This window comes from Chondrus crispus, genomic scaffold, assembly GCF_000350225.1.
Source record: "Chondrus crispus Stackhouse genomic scaffold, scaffold_109, whole genome shotgun sequence".
Lineage (NCBI taxonomy): Eukaryota > Rhodophyta > Florideophyceae > Gigartinales > Gigartinaceae > Chondrus > Chondrus crispus.
In genome coordinates, this window is record NW_005178937.1 from 248198 (window position 1) to 265524 (window position 17327).

The 17327-nt window shown below is 52.7% G+C and overlaps 7 protein-coding genes; 3 read left to right on the forward strand and 4 right to left on the reverse strand.

Moving 5' to 3' along the window:
- Window positions 1-269: 269 nt before the first annotated feature.
- Window positions 270-3953, reverse strand: CHC_T00001698001 (hypothetical protein). Its single transcript, XM_005712541.1, has one exon. The coding sequence runs from the start codon at window positions 3951-3953 to the stop codon at window positions 270-272; it is 3684 nt and encodes a 1227-aa protein (XP_005712598.1).
- Window positions 3954-5563: 1610 nt separating this feature from the next.
- CHC_T00001699001 (hypothetical protein) lies at window positions 5564-7287 on the forward strand. XM_005712542.1 is given in 2 exon segments: window positions 5564-6904; window positions 6905-7287. 1 exon segment carries the CDS (start codon window positions 5564-5566, stop codon window positions 6902-6904), a length of 1341 nt encoding a protein of 446 aa, XP_005712599.1. The 3' UTR covers window positions 6905-7287.
- A 6-nt stretch (window positions 7288-7293) lies between these two features.
- Window positions 7294-8439, reverse strand: CHC_T00008540001 (diacylglycerol kinase). The gene has a single exon (XM_005712543.1). It carries the CDS (start codon window positions 8437-8439, stop codon window positions 7294-7296), a length of 1146 nt encoding a protein of 381 aa, XP_005712600.1.
- Window positions 8440-9780: 1341 nt separating this feature from the next.
- Window positions 9781-10634, forward strand: CHC_T00001700001 (hypothetical protein). XM_005712544.1 is given in 2 exon segments: window positions 9781-10581; window positions 10582-10634. 1 exon segment carries the CDS (start codon window positions 9781-9783, stop codon window positions 10579-10581), a length of 801 nt encoding a protein of 266 aa, XP_005712601.1. The 3' UTR covers window positions 10582-10634.
- Window positions 10635-12346: 1712 nt separating this feature from the next.
- CHC_T00008436001 (Xylosyltransferase, family GT14) lies at window positions 12347-13636 on the reverse strand. The gene has a single exon (XM_005712545.1). The coding sequence runs from the start codon at window positions 13634-13636 to the stop codon at window positions 12347-12349; it is 1290 nt and encodes a 429-aa protein (XP_005712602.1).
- Window positions 13637-14320: 684 nt separating this feature from the next.
- CHC_T00001701001 (hypothetical protein) lies at window positions 14321-14446 on the reverse strand. XM_005712546.1 is given in 2 exon segments: window positions 14321-14326; window positions 14327-14446. The coding sequence occupies 1 exon segment, from the start codon at window positions 14444-14446 to the stop codon at window positions 14327-14329; it is 120 nt and encodes a 39-aa protein (XP_005712603.1). The 3' UTR covers window positions 14321-14326.
- A 1127-nt stretch (window positions 14447-15573) lies between these two features.
- Window positions 15574-16489, forward strand: CHC_T00001702001 (hypothetical protein). XM_005712547.1 is given in 2 exon segments: window positions 15574-16074; window positions 16075-16489. The coding sequence occupies 1 exon segment, from the start codon at window positions 15574-15576 to the stop codon at window positions 16072-16074; it is 501 nt and encodes a 166-aa protein (XP_005712604.1). The 3' UTR covers window positions 16075-16489.
- The last annotated feature ends 838 nt before the right edge of the window (window positions 16490-17327 follow it).

Consider the following 17327-nt stretch of genomic DNA (forward strand, 5'->3'; position numbering starts at 1 on the left):
ATGCGCACCATTTCGCCACCCACTACTATACCGACATGTTCGAGAAAACATGATCGCGTGTTCGAAGCCGACGCCGTCGCGCAGTTGAACCAGGCCCTTGCAAACCCATTCTCCAGCACGCTCCCAATGTGGCCCTCGAGCACGACTTATTGATGCAGTACGCATCTCTGCACGTTTGAGCACCGACACAGCGAATCAGTTCTTTCAAAATGCCTCATTTGGTCATTTTACATCACTACAACACGTATCCATCACACTTGCGGAACGTCTTACGTGCTAGTACACTCTCCAGGTGATCGAGGAGCGGTCCGAAGAATTTTTGTTAGCGTCTCGGCGTTTTGCAAATTTCTCTCATCGAGCAGTCTTCCGTGTGAGCTGTAGCGTTTGCACTCTTCAACTTTCTTTTCCAGAGCAAGCGCTTTCTCCTTGGCGTGCACAATTACGCTCTCCGGTACTCCAGCTATTTGTGCTACATTCAAGCCATAGCTCGAACTGGCAATACCCTGCGTCAACTTGTACAGTAACGTTATCTTGATTTGCTTCGTCCCTGCCGAATTGACTTGTCCCTCGCTTTCTGATTCTTTTAATTTCTCGACATCAGGACATTCTCGGTAATCCATGTAGCATGCATCGAGCCGGCCGGGGAATAGGGCCTTCAACTTTGCGACCGCTGGATAGTGTGTGATAAAGAGCGACACGCATTTGATCTGTTCGACCAAATATGCTAGCGTCGCATACGCAATTGCTGTTCCGTCATGAGTCGATGTCCCCCTGCCTAATTCGTCAATGACCACAAGTGACTTTGACGATGCCGCACTCAAGATTCTTGAAGTTTCCGCTAGCTCTACCATTAAAGAGCTCATACCGCTTCCGATGGCATCCAGTGATCCCATTCTCGCGAAAATAGAATCAAAAGGCGATAGCCACATGTCTTCGGCAGGTACGTAAGAGCCAATTTGAGCAAGGATGACGAGAAGCGCAGTCATTCTGGCGTAGGAAGACTTCCCTCCGTAGTTTGGGCCACTGACGACTAAACCAATTCTACCATGTACGTGAGAAAGCTCTACGTCATTCGGCACGTATCTATGACAGGACTGAAGAGTTTCTGCTAGCGGGTGACGAGCTTTCTTGGCTTTAATTCCCGCGACTTCGTCCTCAGATAATGATACTGTTGGTTTCGTATAGCCAGGAAGGTCTGCAACAGAGGCGAGGGCGGAAAAACAATCCAAATCAACGAGAGTTCTGATGACAACGCGAAGGGGCGATGCGACAGTTGTAAATAGCTCAAGATATGCTTTCCATGTTTGCCGCGAAAGTCCATCCCTAGTTTCACGTGCACATTGAACTTCTTCGTAGCCCTTTACCGCTTGTGGTGGTCTAAATCGCTTGACTGTTTTTGTCTGACAAATCATGTGCCACGAGCGAGGAATCGATGAAACTTGAGACATGGGCACTTCCAGAAGATATTCTTCCTTAGCAACTTTCTTCCAGACCTTTGCGGAAATCGAGTAATCCTTTCGTAATTTCCGTAGCAGTGCGTCCATGGCTTCGATTTTTGCGGCAACGGTACGATTCGCGTCAACCAACCTTTCGAGAGATCCGACAAATGCAAAGAAGACATCGTCCTCCGAGGGCCGCTCAGAATTTAGAAACTTGGTTTCGAAGACATTGTGGTAGCGATTCTCAAGCGCAGCTGGGCGATTCAAGCATGACAAGAGCTTAGAGTTAAGTACCAGGCCGACTCTCGGTGTCCTGTAGAACATTCCTTGTAGCAAGGGAGGAAGCTCTGACAAGCTTCCCATATCCTTGATACCATCAATCAACCCGCCAATCTCTTCGAATGCGGTCACCACAGCAACAAGTTCTGATGGAGCACACTTCAGACAAGAAATTCGTAGAAATGCCCGCTCAAGGTCAGGCATTTTGGCCATCGAGGATAGTAACTGAGAAAGAGCATTTGATACAGTTTCAGCTCTGGAGCTACTTTGATAGTCAGACTTTGATTTCAAGTATTCAACAGCATCGAGGCGAGCTGCGATATCCTTTCCGGACACAAGTGGATGGCACACCCATTGTCGCATTTGTCGACTTCCAGCGGCAGTCTTCGTGCGGTTAAGCAATGCGAAGAGGGACTGATTTATGGAACCGTCGTTCGAGTTGCCCAAAACCTCAAAGTTCTGAAGTACGTCGGATCCAAGCGACATTTTGTGGTTAGATTTCGATAAAGTATTCTCTGCTTTAGCCGTCAAGAAGTTATCCAGTCCAAACGTCTTCAGATACTGTCGAAGGGCACCTACACATCGCAGTATTCCATCTTTCTTTTCTTCACTCAACTTAAGCTTCCCTGTTATAGTTTGATTCACACTTAAGAGGTCCTCACTCTGCGCGAAAGTGGAATCCAAAACCCTTTCAATCCTGCAACCTGACGAGTGGGCAAATGCTTTTGTGACCTCTTCCGTCCCTTGAGAAGACTTCTTGGCGTTTAGCAATATTTCCACTGGCTCTAGTGCAGCGAGGCGAGAAACAAGCTCTGAACGAAGCACGTCATCAGCAAACGAACCCCAAACTAGCTTCCCGGTCGTTGTGTCCACAGCAGCAAAAGACAGCTCCTTCGACTGCCCCAAGGCTTTCTCAGACGACTCTAGTTTAAGTCGCGGCTCCAATATGGCCATTATGTACGTGCTGGTTGCGAGCTTAGCTGCATCTCTGGACCCTTGCTGCCCCAGAGTCCCATCTGCTATCATCGTACCACGAGTGTAGACAGCTTCCAACTTTCGTTGGAACAACCCCGATGACTTACTGCTAGCTTTTTTCAGAGCCGCTGTTTCGCTCTGATTCACGACGCCCACCTTGTAACCGGCCTGAACCAGACGGTTCACATGGTACGAGAGCCTATGAGTAGGAAAGCTAGCAGTCAAAAAGTTGCGGTCAAAGTACGCGGCGATTCGCAATGTTTTCGAAGCAATGGTTGCGTCATTGTCAAAGAGACGGTACTTGTAGCCACACTCAATTACCAGTAGCATATCCGGGTGCTGCTTGCGCAACTTGACATACTGAGATTCGAGAGGAGTGTAATTCTTTGCATTTGCCTTGGATCCCTTGGCACCTTTTCCTTCGTCCGCTCCGTCTTCCAAGCGCGATCCCAGGCCTTTTCTTCCCAGGGGCCACAGCTTCTTGTGAAAGCGGCGCTGTTGGTGAGCGTCACGAGGAACTTTGTTTTCCTCCGCACTTGATTTGCGGGAGTATGACGTCAGGTTGGTTGGCTCTTGACTAGCTGGCATGGATTTTGAATCTTCTGCATCCTCTGTTTCATCCAGTTCCTCTAAGTCCTCGCGATCTACTGACTCTTGAGATGCATCACTTGGGGCCCAGTCATTCTCTTGGGCGCTCATGACTTCGGCTGCTTTACTCGAGTCAGAATCGTCGTCCCCAGCATAAGAGGAGCGCAGAGTGCGATTCGCACGCCTTGATCTTTTGATGGGCGGTTCATCATCATCACTTACACCGGCTAAAACATCGTCACTGACATCACCTGGGGGGTCGTCGTCGGCTGGAGTAGGTCGTGGACGTTTGCAGGTGGTCCGAAGATCCGCTTTTTCGTTGGGCTCTATTTTCTCACCCGCCTCCGACGGAACATCTTCTAGGGTGCTCTTCACTTGAGCTGGAGAGACGCATTCGATGCTTCTGTTGGGTTTGTCTTTCGTTGGAGAATCAGTTATTTGACCTGTGTCAGGATTTACGGATAAAGTTCCCGGCACGGGGGGTGACACTCGTTTCGCGCGTGACGTCAAGACATGAGGAGGAGAGAACTTGCTCCCTGACTTTGATACTTTTGGGGTGAAAAAGCGGGATATGAGCATTTGATTCTTCTGGGTACTCGGCCCGTTTGGTCGCCGTGTGGGGTGTGCTGGTTGAATTTTCGCTCCTTTCCGCGAAGGGCGTGAGGGAGCCATCAGGGAAAGGCAACGAAAGGAACGACGTGAGGTACAGATGAGATGTGGCTGCCTTTCGGCTGAGACATTCGCAATGCCGCGGACGTTACGTAGGGGGGTTTTATGTTGCTGTCGAGGAGCTGCACCCTTTCAAGGTGCACGCACGCGGTGGACTGCACAGGGGTTCGGATCAAGTAAGAAATATGGCGGGAATGCACTCTAGGATCTTCACAAATAAGACTCATTTATTGGACCACTTGGTAATATATAAAAGGAACGTGTTCTGCCGGCTGCACCTCAGTAGCCCAATGGTGGCGCCTTTCTCAATGCCCAGCAATGACTCCGATGACGGGGGACTCTGAACATATGCGTGGGCATCTTCCATGCCTCACGTTACTTCGACTCAAGTTAGGAGAACGGCAGAAACACGCAAACTGTCGACGTTTTCTTTGCCGAGCTGCGAATTGGGAGCCACTCCTGCAGAAAAAGTCCCTCCCTTTCCTGATCAACACGTTCAGCCCTTACTCCGAATCTCACCTGCACCGTTCGCGAAACAGCTGATAGTTGTTTCAATAACTTTTGTGTTCATTAGCCATGGGGATTCTGGGCTTTCAAAAATGGCTTCTTGGCTCTTTTCCTCAAATCGTTCGCGTCCAAACAAACAAACACGGGCAGCAGTATGACCATGGTACGTGCCAATGAGCAATTGTCCGGGACATAAGCAGACCGAGACTCCATTCATTTCATCTAGTCCCCGTTCTGACTACAAGCGCGGGATATCAGGTGGCGGTAGCCAGGTATCAAGCATTCAACTAATGGTCTCCACTGTCTCTTTGACTTCATTTCTTTTTACAGTTGCTTTCGATATGAATCAAGTCATTCATCAATCCGCACGACGCGCACGCAATCGGGAAGCTTTAGTTGCGTTACTGTTCCGTGAGCTGGACCACATCCTCAAGAACTGCATCCCACAGAAGTCAGTGTTTTTTGCCTTCGACGGACCAGGACCACTTGCAAAGTTAATTACTCAGCGCAAACGACGAAACAAGTCGAAGAAGGGGCACACCACCGTCAAGGATGACGGAAAAGAAAGTAAATATGCGATATCTACGATTGACCGACTCGAGTTCACGCCTGGGGTTGATCTCGTCTATTATCTTCGCGATATGATCAAATATTGGGCATATTCGCGGTTGCAGAATGACCGAAAGTATCGTAATGTAGATATCCGCGTGTCTGGGGCCGACGTCCCTGGTGAAGGGGAACTTAAGATTATTGATTTCTGTCGTGCCGCCCAATTGCATGAGACTGAGTCAGTAATCGTTATCGGTGGTGATGCTGATATTGTTCTACAAGGATTAGCGACTACTCCAATGCGCAACTTCTTTGTCTACCTGCGCCATTTCGCAAAGGTGAATGGAAAACGGGTCAATTACGTCATCAGCGTATGGGAGCTCGCGAGGATACTGGAGCGGCACTTCCCAGGTGAGTCTTCTGGAGCAAGACTTGATTTCATCTTACTCGCAATTCTCAACGGAAATGGTATGTTTGCACCAATCATCATTCTCTTTGTTTCTATAGCCATTGCTTTTCTCTGAGCATTGACATCAAATGATCGCTTTGTTTCTCGAATGACTTTGTCTCTAGACTACATCCCAAAAATACGAGGAGTAAGCCTCGGTCGAACGTGGAGACGGTACCTATCCCTGAAACTTTCTGGCGATGGCAACAAGGAGGCGCCCTTCAAAGGGCAACTTATTGTGGATGCAGAGAAAAGGACCTTTAACTGGCAATTCCTCCACGCGCTGATTGACAAGGTTGGTGTGCCTGTGCGCCCCGTGGAACAAGAGCTCCGAGCTCAACAAAGCGCGCTAGACGTTGCTGCCAACACACTCTCTGATGTTGGATCTTCACATGTAGCTAGCGACGGACAATCACTCATTGCCTTGGACAACAGTACGGAAATTGCCGATGACAGGATCGTGTACACAGGGAATGAAGATGGTGTCCCAATGGAGGATGAAGTAGAGTGGCACGGGCTTGATGATGACAATGAGGACGTGCTTGACCCATTAATTGATTGTGATACAGAATCGGACGAGAGCGGCGAGCTGACGGATGATGAAATCGATGAAGCCGTGGATGCGGAACAGGCGCATATCGAGAACCTCGTGGCGATTACGGGTAATTCAACCAAGTTCTACGACACGGAGCGTTTTTTTCGTGCTTTGCTTTGGACATTACACATGTACATCGATGGATTTTGCAGCGACTACACTTTTCAGTACGCTAAACCGTATGGTCCGTCTTGTGATGTATTGTCCAAATACATTAAGGATCACAATGGCGATCCGTTCGTTATTCAAGCTCCAGTGGCAAACACTTCGCCGTTGAGACCCTACCAGGCTGCCGCTGCGATGCTTCCGCGACATGCCGTGCATCTACTTCCAAAACCGGTGCAGCAGGTAGTTCAAAATCCGGCCTTGTCCAAACGACTGTTCCTGCCGAAGGATGAGGTCAACATTTTCGCATTAGTGCAAGCCATTGATGAAATACCGTTGTCGGCCTACAGCGAAACGGAGCGTCAAAGACTCGAATGTGGCCTTCCATTTTTATTGAGGCGACCAATTCGCGGTGATTTCTGCCCAAGGGCAAATGCGCCAGTTCCTCGTCCGGGTCCGAAGTTTGAGCAAATTAGAGCTCAACCCGTTATATACTACCGGAATTTGCGGGCAACCGATGCCCCTCCTTGCCATGCGTGGCCAAGTGGTTCTACCCCAGGCATGCTCAATTTGCCGTACGTGCAAGTCGGTGGACTACGACTTCAGCGCCCACGATCAAATCCGGCGGAAAGTAACGTGGCTGGACCGGCACCAAAGGTGGCGAGCAGCAAAAAATGCGCGGGACAAATTGGAAAAGGACCAGTTCGGCCGCGGAATGCCGGTACAATGCGGAAGAACCTTGGAAGCTAGTACTTACGGACTTTCGGGACGGACAATGCCCGGTATCATTTCGAAATCATCAAAAAGAGGTCGCAAACAGTTGACTTTCACTCGTGATCTTGTCGACTATCTGCGTGATTCTCAATTTCCTGGCTGCGATAATCACTCCAAGCAGGACTCGAGTATTAGTTATATCGGGGATGAACATCTTTGAGCTTCATGAAGCGACGGTCACACGAACTACGCCATTTCGCGCGAAGTCCTGTGAGAAGTGGGGCTACGTCTGGACGACACAAACTGCTTCTTACGACGTCGGGGCAATTTGACAAAGGCCATGGGTGTTGGGGTTCTTGTGGCGACAGAGGGTTATCAGGATGTGATACTAAGCTAGAGGAAATTTTTTTACAGTTTGTCAATTATCATTCCGAACTCTCCGGAGTTTGATGGGTACTGGGTACAAATGGCTTGTCGATACTTGCGCGCGGCACTGGATCAAACTTTGCATTCTTTCGAGATGAGCTTCTCCAGATCGGTCCCTCCAGAACGCCAATGCGATTACCCGGTTCGAGTGAGACGGTGCCGCCACGTTGTTCCCACGGTTCCCCGTCTACTTGGAAGGGAGTTGACTCTGATTTTAGCTTGAGAGTCATTCGTTGTCCTTGTGCGATACGAACACCGTGGGTTCCAAGGATCTTAATTCGTCCAAACTGGGATAGACTGTATAGGCCGATAACCTCAAACTTCCGATCGTCAACATACATATCTTCTACGGTTCTTTCCCTTGAAATATCCGCGCGCTTTTGGCCACGGAGTCGCCCCCACGGCTGAGTTCCGGCACCGTAGCTTGGAATGTTAAGGAAAATGAGGGCCTGCAGGCTGTCAGGTATTGTGATTTCCTTGCCATCAACATTGAATTCCTGGATGTGGTCTGCTACATGAATCTTTTCGGCTTGGGGTATGCACATGTATTTTGAGCCAACTAGGAAATGTGCCTTGAAGTTACCGAGACGGCTCTTGTATTTGGCAGGATTGTCCCAACGTAGTTGATTGAAACGTAGCTCAACGTAGGCATCTGCACCGAGACTAAGATAGTTACACACGAGTGGTCGTGCACCATGAGCAATGCCGTCATCATCAACGAGGGCGGTGCTAGATGTACTATGTTTTGCCGTTAATCGCCAGACGTCGAGTTTGCGGGGTTTGGCAACGTTAAGCCACTCGAGTTGATGGGAAATATTTGAGAGGCCAGGAAACTTCTTGCCCCATCCCAGTGCTCGAGACATGTCATTACCAGAGCCAAGCGGTATGACGGTGAGGCGACAGTGTGACAAGTTTCTCTTCTCAACTGCGTTTGCAACCCAGGAGAAGGTTCCATCTCCCCCGGCGACGATGACGCGGGTATCTTGAGTGGGGTCTGAGGCGCGGGTTTCAAGACCCCGATCAGGGCCCTTGTCCTCCTTGATGTCAAAGACGTTTTCATCACCCAGTTCGTGTTTAAGGTGATCCAAAACACGTTGACCTTCGTTTCCGCCGGAAGCGGTATTGACAAAGGCTATAGTAGTCATGATAGACATGGGTGGTGACGAGTAGCGGGCGTATTAGAGAGGACTGTGTTATAGGGGGGTACGGTGGGTATGGACCGATGTTCTGATGAAATGGAACGCAGTCAGTGGTGTGGATGAGAGGAGCGGACGAGTTTTTGACAGGGAGTGAAGGTGGAAAAATGGTTGAATTTGATGTTGCGGAGGCAGTCGAGCATGTTTGAGAGAAAGTGCGACGGGAGTATGGCGTCGGAGGAGCGACGATGATGGCGGTTAGGGGGCGGTGCCGGGTTCTGCCCGTACATGCGGGCGGACGACAAGACTGAACTGTAACTGGGGTACAGTACCTGTCGGTAGAGTGTGCAAAAATACATTGTACCGAAGCGCCCATTGCGCCGAAAATGTGGATTCAGTTTTGGTTATTCATACCTGTTGTCCCCCATCGTTAAGGGCCGTTTTGATTCGCTGGTGACTGTCCAATCACCCCTCGCCCCCATACTTGCTTTCACGTATGATACTTTGTTGCTACGCGCACACAATCCGCCAATGCATCCGCCCCCCTTGTATTTTGGTTACTTTCTTGAATATTCACCGAGAAAACACCAGTCCAGTCCGGAATCACGGTGGAGCAGACTGAGACAAACTGAAACAACAAATCAAGACATACCATAGTTTGAAAAGTATGCTATACACTGACAGACATCCATACCTGGATGCCCGCGGTTCTCGTCTCGTTCCGTCATGCAGAGTCCCATGCAGAGTCCCATGCAGAGTCGACAGTGCGCATACGTGTCACAACACAGCACAGAACCCTATTGAGCACTCCGACAGATACATCTTACAGTCATACAGTGCAATGTGATTGGTACAAAAACAGATCCAGTCACATGTTTTTGGCTGCAGCATGCAAACCCCTCACCACGCCCTTTGGTATTTCATTTTGGCACCCCAGCTGTCCAAGGACTACACATTCAGGCCTGTATCCACTTTCTATTGGCCATTCTCCCCTCGCCAACAATCTACATCTTCCAACCATCGACCTTGAAGTTGGCAAAATATCTCAGCAAAATGCAGCCTCCGTGACAGTACTGTCCTGATCTAGTCTTCCTTCAGATCCAATTTCTGCCTCATCACTCTCAACTTTGATCATACTCATTGATCAAAGAGTCAAAGTTTTTTTCTCCCTTCCTTACGGCCCCGCCGGCGTCCGCATTGGATCTGATTGATACCTTTCCGCTATCCCAATCCCTGTGTTCCTTCCTCGCCGCCTTGATAATACCCATTTATTCACTTCGCCTATTGTCCCGGGTTAGCCTGAGCTCAGCACGCCAGAGATTTTGATCAACAAGCTCACGACACACCAACATGGCTGATACAGGACGCGGAGGACATCCGGGCGGTTTTGGACGGGGCGGCGACAGAGGTCGCGGTCGCGGCGATCGTGGGCGTGGACGCGGTCGCGGCGGCCGTCGCCAGGAGGAGGAGAAGGAGTGGGTCCCGATGACCAAGTTGGGCCGTCTAGTAAAAGAAGGCAAGATCCGCTCCCTAGAGGAAATCTTCCTCTTCTCAGTTCCGGTCAAGGAGCATCAGATCATCGAGGCCCTTCTCTCCGGCCTCAACGACGAGGTCCTCAAGATCATGCCCGTGCAAAAGCAGACCCGCGCCGGACAGCGTACTCGCTTCAAGGCCTTTGTCGTCGTCGGCGACTCGAATGGTCACGTCGGCCTTGGCGTCAAGTCCGCTAAGGAAGTCGCCACTGCCATCCGAGGTGCCATTGTTGATTCCAAGCTCAACATAGTTCCCGTGCGTCGCGGCTATTGGGGCGCTGCCATCGATCAGCCGCATACCGTCCCGTGTAAGGTTACTGGCAAGTGCGGTTCCGTCAGCGTGCGACTCGTCCCTGCTCCGCGCGGGACGGGCATTGTGGCCGCTCGTGTCCCGAAGAAGCTGTTGCAGATGGCCGGTCTTGAAGATTGCTTCTCATCATCAACGGGACATACGCGCACCCTGGGCAATTTTGCCAAGGCTACCTTCTACGCAATCTCAGAGACTTATGCCTACTTGTCGCCCGACTTCTGGAGAGAGACTCGCTTCGCGAAGAACCCGTTCCACACATACTCGGACCTACTAGCAAAGTCGGCTGTCGTCCCCACAATTGGCGCTTGACCGATGCAAGGACACATTCTGTAAACACTTTGCGAAAATAAATGCCATTGCTATAAGTTGCAAAAAATCAGCTTACCGTTCCTTTACCGCACTGCCTGTTGGTTCTGCCCTTATTTCTTTTCTAAACTTGAAAACAAGAGCGCAATTACTCACCGAAGATCACTTCTTGCAATGCGAAAGTTGAGTTTTTGATGGATTGTTCTGGAATTATCAAAGCCCGAACGCGGTGATGGCCCGGGTACATATGTACAGTTTAACTATCTCACTCATCAATTGGCCCCAAGAACGGCTCCTTCATCGATCCTGTCGCGGAGATTTCCTGCGCTTCGATTTTCAAGCCAAGAATACGCAGCCTCACCGCGGATTTTTGCTTGATCTGTTCCATGTTGTCGTGTGTCTTCCAGGAATTCTCCGTGGGATCAAAGCGCATCCCTTGAGGTAAAAGATGATGAGAAACGAACACTGAAAGCGGTCCTGCACGCGCATAAAAGCCATGCTGAGTCACAACTGACACTACAGCATCCATAACTTCGTTCTTGAACGGACGGAAGACAACGGCCTGGTACTGTAGGGTGAAGATTGCATAGCCAGTGCCGTCCTCCAACTCGCCCGCCGGAATTGGGTCGGAGACTTGCAGCACGGCGACGACGAAGCCGTACTTTCCGAGTAGGGTACCCTCGACCTCGCTCATGAGACGGTGAGTTAGGATTTCGTGAAGCTTGACCCCGAAAAACTTGGGGTGGATGCGTATCCGGCGGCTCATGGAAACGGCAAACCAGCCCATCCTGAGAATTGCGCTTACACTTCAGCCGTTTTCCCGATTCTGAAGAGATGCCGGTAAATTTTGCTGGGGGAAGTGATGTTACATGCCCTTCTTGTTGAAGCTGTGGTCGCTGGACAGAGTAGCTAACAGAAAAGCTGAGCGGATAGGAGAGTAGGATCCAATTGACACCTTGTGAATTGAGGCTCTGTGAGGCGGGACGGCTGCTACACACACTCGACCGTCAATCGCGGCAATTCAGCGGATCTTGTGAATCGCATGCGAGCAGATCGTCAAGAGGTGTGGAGAGTTTTGCCTTGAGCACACAGAGCGGATGCCATTGGGGTCCGGGATCAACAAGGCATTGCTACAGTAAAGACATTGAGAAGGCAAGTGAAAGGGTCTCAGCGCTAAGTTTTTCACGCCAAAGCCTAATTTTATGATTAAATTTTATGACCTCAAGGCGGAAAGAAAAGCCCCCGTGTTCGAAGAGGGATCAAAGCATTTCGAAAGAGCGTAACCCGTGATGTCGTCTTCCTTCGTAAGCCCCTGCTTTGGGTGTTTTGGTTTTGCATGATTTCATTTCTTTTGGGAAAGGCAGTCATCACACACTTTACGCGTTATTGCTCCTGTCACTATGACATCGGCGATATCTGTGATTCTGACTGATTCTGACTCGTCAACACTTATCAGCGGGACGACAGTACATTTATATGGAGCTTCGCAAGAGCCGGAAAAACGTCGCTTCGGTGCAACTTCTTGTAATCGAGGAATTTTTCTCCGTGCGCGAGCCCTCCTATCTGAACCAAAGTACAACTCAGAAGATTGAAATTCATCAGCACAAGACACCCCCATCATGCACTAGCAAAGACCAAACCATATACCAAAGCTTTGGGCAGCACCGGAATACAACCTGTGTTGAAAAATCAGATCTCAAACTGTTACACTTTTGTCTATATTGGTACAATGTATCACTCACTTCCGAAAAGGTTGTCCGAAGTCTACCTACAATTCTGCCAGTCGTCGCGCGCGGCCCGCAATCTTCCTACTGATATGATCGAAAACCTTGTCCATCAAGTCTTTATCATCCGTCCTACGATCGACAAAATCCATAAGCGGCGAGTCCGGCTCTTGAAACTTCCTCGCGAAAAACAACACACTCGTGGCCACTTCCTGCTTGAACTTATACTGGCCATTCTCTTCCCTCTCGTCGATGTAGTACGGGTGCTGCCCCGCAAGAACGCCATTGTGCATCCAGACGACCATGCGCATCGAGTGCGGGACGATCGACTTTTTGTACTTTTCATGGTTCCACGCCAGACTTGCAAAGTAATGCTCTGAACTATCGGCAGCGAACGCAAATGCCACAAGCATTTTCCTGGCCATATCCCCCCGCACAACAAAGTCGCAAAAGTCACGTGACGCGATCATCCAGGCCTCCGCGTGCGACACGTCAAAGTTGCGGTTGTCCACGATCGGATTGCGAATATCCAAGCGCTCTAACTTGCCAATTGCGGCGGTCTTTCGAAAAGAAATGCCCTCGTCATACCACACCTGGGCCAGACGGTTCTCCGCCATGGCGTCCCATGTGCGCTTTGGCGCAAAGGTAAAGTAGTTGAGTCCCATCTCGCGGCCGAGGAAGCTGCGTTGCGAATGCGCGGAAAGTAGGGGGTAGTCGGCTCCCGAGAGGTTGATAAAGTAGTCCCACTTGGCGTCCTCATCAATGAGCAGGCGCATGGCATTGATGGTGTTGAGCAGCATGGAAATGCCACGGTACGTGATCAGCTCTGACGTCATGATGTGGACATTCTTGGCATACTCCGGGTTGGCTCGAATCTTGTCCTTGGCCTCGCGCAAAACGGCCGGCGGAATCTTGAGGTCGAAATGTATAGCGTAGACATTGTTGCGGTGGTAAATGCGGCGAAGCAAGCGCGGGAGATGGCCGATGGTGTTCTCTGCGATCTGAATAAAGTAGGCGATATTCGCTTCGCGCCCGGGCGTTTGCTCCGCAGACCCGTTGACGGTAACACGGACGGGAGGCTGATCCACAGCAGCCGTGTCACGCGCGACAAGTTCGGGGGATACCGCGGCTGCGCGGGCCGGGGCGACGAAGACGGAGGTGCGCTCGAAAATGATAAAGGTTACCACGAGGACTACGACCCAGAGGCGGGTGCCGCGGCGCCAGGCGGGCGGGGCTGGGGGGTGCTTCGAGGAAATCTGGGAGGGCGCAAGAGGGCTGCTAGGGGAGGGGGAGAGGAGGGAGGGGGTGCCCGCAGACGAAGGGCGGCGCGACATGGGGCGGAATGGGCGGCGCATGGGTTGGCGGGTAGTTGCAAGTAGATTGGCATGAGCCGGGGGCGGGGGAAGGGGTGCGAGAGGGGAAGGGACCTAAGCAAGATGCTGGCCCTGATTGCCTGGACGATCTGTTCAAGCGAAACGGCCGGGGCAGCAGAGCATGAATGAGGGTGACGAAATTTGGGCCGTTTTGAGCGCGCGGCAGGTCACCCGTCAGCATTTGGATCGTCTGCCACTGCCTGCCCCCTCCGCACTCCCGATCTGATCTTGCCGCGATTGCAATCCGCCAGTCATCGCATTTCCAAAGCCCCGCGCCCCGACCTTGCTGTGAGGGAGTACTGTACCGTATAGCTGCATGCGCGCCCCCGTCGTCCTAGCATGACACTTCCGCAGCGCCGGAAAGTGCCCGGCACGAGTTACAGCATATTACCTCTGCCAACAATATTCCGTACGCCACATCAGGCGTCAGGCGTCAGGCGTCAGGCGTCAGGCGTCAGGCGTCAGGCGCTGCATGCGACTGCGCTCGTACATGTGCTTCATAGCTTAAAAGTATATAACGATCGAGAGGGGAAGGGAACCGGCAGACCTCACAAGTTCAGTAGGCCTTTCTATCAATTTGCACTTGGTGGGCTCCTCGCGCCGGGTGCGGGATAAACATGTACTGTATGCTACCGAACTTTGCAGTGCGAGTCACCACCCCTTAAATTTAGTTACGTATCTTGTGGCACTGCCCAGCATCTCAAAATCGCCGCCGCCACGCCCTCCCGGCTCTCCGTATGCCATTCCTTCGCCTCTAACGACGACAATCATGACCGGCGGCAAGGCGCTTCCGCCCGCCGAAGCGGCCGCGCAAGCCGCGGCAGCCTACGTCTGGTCGGAGAGCCATCGCCAGGGCGTTCGCGCGGGGTGGTGTGCCGGGTGGGCCGCGGCGATGTCTGCATCCCCGGCGCGGCTGTCGCCGCCCTCGCGTGCGCTGGACGCGCTCCTCGCGCACCCGGATGACGCGCAGGCGTCGTCCGGTGACGAGGGCGAGCACCTCGAGCTCGACGCCGGGTGGGCGAGTCTCTTCGCGGCCGGCGCGGCCCGTCGCGCGGGGCAGCGCCGCGCGCAGACGGAGGGCGCGCGCCCGGAGGGGCGCGTGGCGCTCGATCTCGGCGGCAGGCAGGACGCCGCGCGCATGGAGAGAGCCCAAAGGTGGTACGGGGAGGAGGCGAGGAAGCTCGTCGAGAGCGAGGCTCAGCTTATGGCGAGGTTCGAGGAGGAGGCGGCGAAGGGCGCAGACCTTTGGCCTGTCATCTCTATCAAGGAGGTCGAGGCCCCCAGGAGGAAGCGTTGAGGGGCTGTTCATGTGATGACACCAGGACGGCGCGTGCACGAGTCTGGTGTGAGATCGAGTGTTATAAGGGGGCGGGACTGTGGAAAGAGAAGCACGAGGTGAGCGGGATCTCGCACAAAAACAGAGTTCGCACTACAGTCATCTCTCGATAACTGGAACATGCGATAAGAGCATCCCCACCGGTACGCAATCAAATCATCAAATAACAACACTTGGCACACTTTTTCTGTAATTTGATTGGCTCCCTAGAATTTGGTTGTTTCGTTATTTGGCTGTTTGATGCTTCGGAAAGAACTGCCCCACCGGTGAGAACCAAATGAAGTACATTCCCCTCGTACTCACCATCGCATCCTTGTACTCAAACTCGTACTCACCCTCGTATCGCACCCTCAGTCGTAGTCGCACGCTCACTCGAAACCCATCCCGCGACCTTCTCCCTCGCCACTCTGTCTGCACTCCTTCCCTCTCACCTCCACCGTGGACAAAGACAGACTGCCGGCGCTGTCCTCCCTGCTCACGGACAGCACGCGCTCCCCACGCGACCGCGAGCAGCGCGATCCCGGAGAGAACATACGCGCCGGCGGCAGCGGTGCTGCCGCGGATGATTGGCTCGACAGCCGCGAGCGACGTTCTCCTGCGGCTGCTGCTGCTGCTGAGCAGCGAATCGCACTGCTCTAGCACTGTCTGCGCTTGTGAACCTGTCGGAGGACGAGGAGCCGGCGGCTCTGACGCACGCGGACGCGGTGCGGCTCGCAGCGCAGGTGGTCCTGGACGCGGACGTCGTCGCGCTGCACGCGGCGCTGCTGTCCAACCTGACGCGCGTCGCGCCTTGCGTGGACGAAGCGGAGGGCGCGGACGGGTTTCGGGAGAGGGGCACGCTACTCGTGCTCGTGGAGAGGGTACCGAGTATTCCGAATGTGCTGCGGCTGTCGAATGCGTGCGCGAGCCAGGAGGGGAGGGACGTCCTGTTGGTCGAGGGAAGGCAGGCGGAGAGACAGCTGTTGACGAGGTTGCTGAGATTGCTGGAGGCGGGGGAGGCAGAGAAGAGGCTGGCGGGGGCGAGCTGGGTGCGGAACTGCGCGATGGCGGACGAGTGCCATGATGTGTTGGTGGGGGTACGGCGGCGGTCGCAATGTGCTTGGGGAGGTCAAAGGAGGTGGGACGGGAGGAGATGGCGGAGATTTGCGCCTGGTTGGTCGAGGAAGTGTTGTTGTTGTGTAAGAGCCGGGCGGGGAAGGACGCGCTCAGGGATGGCGGGGCCGTCGACGTTCTGGAGGGATGGAAGGGGGAAGAGCATGCGCGCCGTAGTGGGCATTCTGGATCGGCGGGAGACACAGGTAATCTCGAGGCAAATACCGCATCGATGCACTTTTTGGTGGGAAGCCGTTTCGGTCGACCAATAGAACGTGCACAACTGGATTGTCAAGGGTAATCAAACAGAGACTATCCGAACCAAATTCTTGATATTTGGTTCCGATTTTTAGATCGACACCAAAAATTTAATGATTTGTGTCGTATCTTACACGTGTACATAGCACTCCCACCGTACTTAACACCGTCGTCGCTCATGCCCCCAGTAAAGTCGACCCCAGGTCTTGAGTCTCTCCTACAGGTTATAGGCCCTTCCTTTTCTTTCTTCCCGCTCCCACTGCCCACCCTCTCCATTCCCCCTTCATCCCCTCACAACCAACCGGCCCACGGCCGATCATCGCATCACACAACCGCCAAAACCGGCCCACGGCCGATCCGCACATCCCCCACACCAACCATTTCTTCACCTGAGACTCCCCCCCTATCCCTGACCTACTACCCCCCCTCCACATCCCCAACTACCACCAATCATCCACCCACCATGGCATCCCCGCCCACATCTGACGGTCCCCGCATTTCCGTCACTCAACTGACACTCACCAATTTCAACTATTGGCACAACAACCTGATCCTCGTAGCCTCCATCAACAATTGCGACGGCCACCTGGACAACAACCCTCCCCTCCCCACTGACACAGAAGACATCCGATCTCACACACGCCAGAAACGCTTTGCCCTTGCTCTTATCTTCCACAGTCTGTCCGAAGAAGTTCGACCCCTCCTCTCTGACGACGACCTCCTTCTCTCTCCTTACGATTTATGCAACAGACTCCACGAGATTACCACTGCAAACCCCAGCAATGCCCCCTACCTGCCGACAGCCCTCGCTCGCGAGACAACCCTGCACCCCGGCACCTCTATGATCGAATACCTTACACTCCACAAGAACATACGGACCCGGATGCGTGCCGTCAACTATCCTGGCATACAGGAAAAAGGCACCACTGCACAGTTTCTCCTGGATGGCTTACGTGACCACCCGGA

Excerpts from the sequence above, each read along its gene's own strand:
- CHC_T00001698001 (XM_005712541.1), bottom strand. The coding sequence starts at position 3,953 with ATGGCTCCCTCACGCCCTTCGCGGAAAGGAGCGAAAATTCAACCAGCA.
- CHC_T00001699001 (XM_005712542.1), top strand. The coding sequence starts at position 5,564 with ATGACTTTGTCTCTAGACTACATCCCAAAAATACGAGGAGTAAGCCTC.
- CHC_T00008540001 (XM_005712543.1), bottom strand. The coding sequence starts at position 8,439 with ATGACTACTATAGCCTTTGTCAATACCGCTTCCGGCGGAAACGAAGGT.
- CHC_T00001700001 (XM_005712544.1), top strand. The coding sequence starts at position 9,781 with ATGGCTGATACAGGACGCGGAGGACATCCGGGCGGTTTTGGACGGGGC.
- CHC_T00008436001 (XM_005712545.1), bottom strand. The coding sequence starts at position 13,636 with ATGTCGCGCCGCCCTTCGTCTGCGGGCACCCCCTCCCTCCTCTCCCCC.
- CHC_T00001701001 (XM_005712546.1), bottom strand. The coding sequence starts at position 14,446 with ATGATTGTCGTCGTTAGAGGCGAAGGAATGGCATACGGAGAGCCGGGA.
- CHC_T00001702001 (XM_005712547.1), top strand. The coding sequence starts at position 15,574 with ATGATTGGCTCGACAGCCGCGAGCGACGTTCTCCTGCGGCTGCTGCTG.